The sequence below is a fragment of the Galeopterus variegatus genome, unplaced genomic scaffold, assembly GCF_000696425.1.
Source record: "Galeopterus variegatus unplaced genomic scaffold, G_variegatus-3.0.2 Scaffold4605, whole genome shotgun sequence".
NCBI lineage: Eukaryota > Metazoa > Chordata > Mammalia > Dermoptera > Cynocephalidae > Galeopterus > Galeopterus variegatus.
Genome location: NW_007730716.1, coordinates 130180 through 136483, shown reverse-complemented (window position 1 = coordinate 136483; position 6304 = coordinate 130180). Strand labels below are relative to the sequence as shown.

General features: G+C 53.6%; 1 protein-coding gene across 1 annotated transcript in view; it reads right to left on the bottom strand.

Annotated features, from left to right (window-relative positions):
* GPR124 (G protein-coupled receptor 124) overlaps positions 1-6066 on the bottom strand; it is a 29904-nt gene extending 23838 nt beyond the window's left edge. Inside the window, exon 1 of the mRNA XM_008587956.1 lies at positions 5991-6066. Coding sequence (XP_008586178.1) covers positions 5991-6066 — 76 coding nt within the window. The remainder of the gene's footprint in view (positions 1-5990) is intronic.
* Positions 6067-6304: the final 238 nt, after the last annotated feature.

Below are 6304 nucleotides of genomic sequence, written 5' to 3'. Positions count from 1 at the left end.
CGCACGCACGCACACACACGCACACACAGGCACAGACGCACGCACACACACACATATACACACGCACGCACACACACACACGCACAGGCACACACACGCACGCACACGCGCACACACGCACGCACGCACACACGCACACGCACATATACACAAATGCACACGCACGCACACACACACGCGCACACACACATGCACACACACGCAGACGCACACGCGCGCGCACACACACATACGCACACACACATGCGCTCTCACACACGCACACGCGCACGCACGCACACGCACACGCGGACGCACACACACACACACACACACACAACCCAGATATTCCAAAAAGTACATCACAGGAGTCATTGTGTTAAAAATTAGAGCTTGTGTGAACTTCATTCTCATTCTGTGGATTAAGACAATTTTATTTCACTTTACACTTTACTCGGTGGGGATCCGAGGCTCTTAATGTTGTGAACGACCCGACTTTTAAATCAAAGCCCGCCTCACCCACCCCCAGTTCACTCCCTCCGTGCACCCCGGAGCTGGCATTACAGGTCAGGGAAGGCCAGAGGACCCCTCGGTCTCCTGGGGCACGTCGGGGAGGCGTTCTGAGCTGTCAGGTGGGGAAAGACACCCATTCCAGTCCCCGCCCAGCTCTCAGGGCTCTCCCAGGGACTGTCCTGTCGCTGGGCAGGGGAAGGGGAAAGGACTGGCCTGCCGCCGGGAGAGGGAGAGGGACAGGAGGGGGTGTGAAGGGACCGAGGCACAGGCTCGCAGATGACCACAGCCCATCCACGGAGCAAGCCCGGGGACACTCTGTCTCAGACTTGAGCAGCGTATGGGCCTGTTACAGGGAGGGGGGGAAAAGCTCTTTCCCGGGGTATGTCCGAGGATTCTGATTTGAGAAACACTGACTTTAAAAATCTTTCACTAGGAAAATGCCTCCTCATAAAAATATTACCTCAAAATTACCTACGAAAGATTTTTTTATGTAAGAAGGTTTTTTTAAAAAAAGATCATTGCATTGAAAACAGAATATTAAAAAATTCCCAACTCCCAAATCCCCAAGATTAAAACCTGAGACCCCCGTTGGAGAGCCCTGCCCAGAGGGGTCTGGAGGCGGTGCTGGGGGGGCTCCCACATTCTCCAGACTCTTCAGCCTTTACCCTGTCACCCCTCTCACGTACCAAATCTTTAACTCAGGGTGGCCAACAGAAATACAATGCAGGCCACATATGTAACTTAAAATTTTCTAGTAGCCACATTAAAAAAGTTTAAAACTAATTTTAATAATATATTCTATTTAACCCAATGTACCCAAAATATTATCATTTCAATATGCAATGGATATGCAAAAAAAATTTTTTTTTCCTTTTTTTTTTTTTGTCTTTTTTACTGACCAGTAAGGGGATCGCAACCCTCGGTGTTGCGCCCGCACCGCGCTCAGCCAGTGAGCGGGAACCGTTCTCCACATGGGATCCGAACCCTTGGCGGGAGTGCCGCCGCGCTCCCAAGTGGCGCACTCTCCAGTGCGCCACCGGGCCGGCCCTGCAAAATTTTTAATGAGAGATTTTCCTTTTCGTACAAGTCTTTGGCATGTGGTACGTGTCTACTGTTCCAGCACGTCTCAGTCCAGGCCAGCCACATGGCCGTGCACTCATGTCTTCACGGTGGGAGCTCCCAGCCACGTCCCAGCCCACTCCGTCCTGAGCCCACCTCCTGCAGGCCCCTCTCTCCTGCCTCTGAGGCAGCCTGTGTGTGCTGGGAGGACAGGGCCGAGCAGGGTGGGGGTCAGCCACAGCCCACGCTTCCGGCCTCGCTAGCCCGGCACAACTCCAGCCCCTCGAGTCTCGAGATCAGATCTTTTCTGGCTGCAGAGAACACAGCCCTGACCCCCCACTCTCTGTCCCACTCCCCAATGCAGGGACAGGGCAAATGGCTTTTCATGCTTCTCCTGCAAGCGGGCCCCTTCTAGATGCTTTTCTAGCTTTTGAGAGGATTTGAGGCAGATCGCTGTATGATTTGAGTCCCCAGATACCCAGAATTGGATCTTTTGGCCGTAACAACCTGAAGAGGTCTGAGGAAATTTACTTTAGACCTGGTTATCCACAGAGTGGCCTCAATTACACGTGTTGATTTGATTTTCCCCGGGCCCCCTTGTAGGTCTACTTGGGGAGGAGAAGTCAGGCTAGATTTGGGACAGAAAGTGAATGGGTCTGGCGTTTTTTAGGGGCAGACAGGAAGCTGGCAGTTATGGGGCTGCTAATGGGGTGGATGAAAACACACACACACATACACACACAGAGCTTCATCCAATGGGAAGAAAAACGTTCCCACAACTTCAGCCTTTCTCACGGGAGGGGAGCAGGCAGGGCGGGCACACAGTTGGGCCCCACATTTCCACCCAGCTGTTGCAGACTCAGTGCATCCTTGGCCCCTGTCACCCTCCTAGAGAAACACCTCGCCAGCCAGGTGGGCTTCCTTCCCAACCACACCGACTCTGGTCCACAGAGCCCTGGCTGGCCTCCTCCTACCCCAACATCCCCTTTCACGGGAAGGACAGCCAGCCCCTGGAGTCCTTCATTCTCTATTCCAGAGTTTGAGAGCTGACCAAAGAGGGGGAGCACACCAAGTCCATTCCAGAACTCTCTCCGGGCTGGGGTCCTATTTTGGGTAAGAGAGGCAAGCAGACTTACCACTAATGAGGTTGGAAGCCAAGGGAGTGAGTGGCTGGCGTCTACAGAGAGGCCCTGTGGCCTCTGGGCAGCCACAGGAACTCGCTAGATACCACCCAGACATCAAAGATGACCCTGCAGGGGTCACATGGGCACTGCTCTGTGGGGCGTGGAGCCAGTACATGCCTGAACTAAATGGTTCTCACATGTGCAGAAAGAGTCATACAGGTCACCCTCCCCCAAACCACACAGAGGCAATGACCACATCTCTGGACACTGAGCCACTGAGCATCTATGGCCTCCAGGGAGTCTGATCCTGGGGCCTCAGTGGATTCAGGCCATCCCCATGTACCTAGAGTCTGGGAAGGCCCCGTCTCCAACACCTGCTGCTGCAGCTTGGCAGTGTCTTAGGGAGACAGTCAGTGAGGGTGAGAGAGCGTCCTGCTTGCTGAAGCCCATAACCCACCCTGAACCAGCCAGGTGAAGCTAGGGCTCCCAGCCTGTCCTGCAGGCGCAGTGCCCACAAAGACATCTGAAACCTAAGAATTAATCGTTGCCTCTAAAATATAAATGCTGGAAATTAATAAATGCTCTATTACATAGCTTCCAAATGCCATACTATGTCAGTTAGCAATAATTACTATATTTAAAGAAGAATGTGGGTACATTTTAGTATGGTCGGTATGAGAGCAGGACCCCAAAAGTGAGAACGCCAGCTGGGCTGCGCACGGCCCGCTCCAGCACATGCCCTCAGGCTGAAGGCTGCCCTTCTGGGGCTCCCTTCCTTCCCAGGCTGCCTTTCACGTCCGTCCTGTTCAGTCTGACTGCAGAGAACGTAAATGCTGGAGAGGACATGCACCGTGCTTTCACACTCCTATACTCTATCTGTCCCTTCCTTTTGGCTAGAAGCCTGTCCGATCAGCCCTGAACACCTCCTGGTAACAGAAGGAGACCCAGGTAGGGACTGACTGCAGAGAACGTAAATGCTGGAGAGGACATGCACCGTGCTTTCACACTCCTATACTCTGTCTGTCCCTTCCTTTTGGCTAGAAGCCTGTCCGATCAGCCCTGAACACCTCCTGGTAACAGAAGGAGACCCAGGTAGGGACTTCCTTCCCCAGGCTTTATAGGAGCTTGGCCTGAGATTGCCCCTGAACTCGGCCTGGAAGCTGGGCCATGCAGGCAGGGCTGGAGGAAACAGTCCTCACGAGGGAGTTAGGGTTAGGGAGAGTCTGGCAGTGACTCCTGCTCTGACCTGCCTTCTCTGGTAGGTCTCGTCTCCTTTTCTCTAACCGACCCTCACTACAAGGGCTCCCCATCTGAGTGCTGAGCAGGCAGAACCAAGAAATTGGGGCTGGAATGGGAAGGACTGACCATGGGGGAGTCTACGGCTTTGGGACCAAATCTGGAGGCAGAGCCTATGAAAAGGTGCTCCAGGTGTTGGTGGTGGACGATCAGTGTGCCCTGATGAGGATTTTGGGGGCCCCAGCACCCTAGCTTAAGTACAAGGCATGGAGTTCACTGTAACCATCACAACCGGATATTTTTTCATTCATTCATTCATTCATTCGTTCATTCCAAACACTTTTGTGTGCTCAGCCCTGTGTAACATGCTAGTACCATAAACATAAATGAGACAGAGTCTCTACAAACTTCCATTCACACAAGGTGGAGGAGATGTGTCTGACACAGCGGAGTGCTTGTGTGTGAGTGTGTGTGTGCGTGTCCACCTGATTTTCGCAAGCTGGGAAGTTACCCCCAATCCACCTTAAACAGTTCCTCCACACATAGCCTCAAATCCCTTCACTGGGGAGCCAAACTTTTTTGGAGAAAGCAGGCTTCTTTTCATTTATTTATTTATTTTTTCCTTTTTGTCTTTTTTTGTGACTGGTAATGGGATCGCAACCCTCGGTGTCACGTCTGCACCGTGACCGGCAACAGGATCGCAACCCTTGGTGTCGCGCCCACACTGCGCTCAACCAGCAAGCGGACCGATCTCTATATGGGATCCGAACCCTTGGCGGGAGCGCCACCACGCTCCCAAGCGCCGCACTCCCAAGCGACCAAGTACGCCACCGGGCCGGCCCAGGCTTCTTTTTAAATATAAATAGACCTGAAAGGATCAATCTGCTATCAGTTTTTTTACCTAAGTATAAATCAGTCCTTGATCTTCCCCCCTAGAAGTTTTATTTAGAGCTCTGATCCTGTCCAGCTTTGTGAGCCTGTATCTCAGTCTCCATCATGGGACATAAGGTCAATTTGAGCAGGGACTGGGATGCTCACCTCCTGGCAGGGGCCAGAAAGCACCGTGGGTGCCACATGAGTAAATGGAAGGGCAGAGCTCCAGGGAAGGGGGTGCTCAGTAGATGTGAGGTTCACTGCTAAGCCCAGGTCCTCCCAAGTCAGGGGCAGTTTCCTTCTGCCTCCAATTCCCCTCTCTGTGCCACTCCTTCATTCCCAACACCAAAGAGAGCATCCCTCCCTCCCTGAGCTGACCTGGCTCCACAGAACAGCCCTTCTGGGACACCACCCCCATGGGGGTCACATCGCCCGAGGCTGTCCCAGGTAGTGCAGGAGACCGAGGGAAAACACCTGGAAGAACTTGGAAGAACACTTCAGAGACCACAGGCCTCACACTTCCTGGGTCAGTCTGATTTCAAATAGTCTGTGCAGTGATTTTGTACAGTCATCCCCATAAGTACACTTGTACTTGTTAGGCCATTATTGGGGGGGGACCCCCTTTCCCCAGCTCATGTATCCACGTGGAGGAAAATGGATTAGTGGATTACCCTTGCTCTGTCCCCAGGGATGCCTTCTCTGCTGGGTCAGTGTGGGAAGAGACACTGGATCTGCCTGCCTGCAGAGCTGTGTGGCTTGAGGGCCCTGGCCCTCCCAGGGTGGCAGTGGGCCGAGGATGCCCACCGGGTGGGCACGTCTGACTAAACCCATTGTTGCTGAACCTCTAAGCCAGTTCTTCCAATGTAGCTTTTATCGGTAATAAGCTAGATTTTGATCTCCTTCTGTCTGCTAACTTTTTCTATGTCTCAGCAACCCAACTCAGGTGACAGAAGGCAGTGTTACTTTTGAGGCCTTTCAAACTTCTAGGACAGAGAGAGTGCCTGCGTTTTAATCAAAAAACACTGTTCTAGTCAGCATAGCGGACAGAGGACACTCTGCGACTTCTGCTGCCTGGGGCAGTGTCACCGTTTGGGACCCCCCATGGTAAAGCCTCCGAGAGGCCTGAAAGCTTCGGAGTGTCCAGATGTCTCTGTGCTGCCTCCCGTCCCTCCCCTTCCTTCGCTGGCCTTGCTTCTGCGTTCCCACCTGCAAACACAGGTGGTGGGGGCGACTGGGAGTCGGAGCCCTGGAGCCTAGCTGTGACACGGTGAGTAGGGGTCATGAGTCCGTGGGCTGGTCAGTCCCTCTCTGGGGGCTTCCTTCTCAGTGAGACAAGGGTTTAGACTGGAGACCCCCACGCCTTATCTTTGATGGCCATTCCCGTCCTGGATACTGAGTCTCCTGAAGCCTGGAGTCATGGTGTTTCTGCCGCACCTCACAAGTCTCAGCAACGCAGGGAGCCCTGGGAGGGGACGGCGGAGGGGATGGAGGAGGGGGCGGTGGAGCGGGCGGAGGGGGGG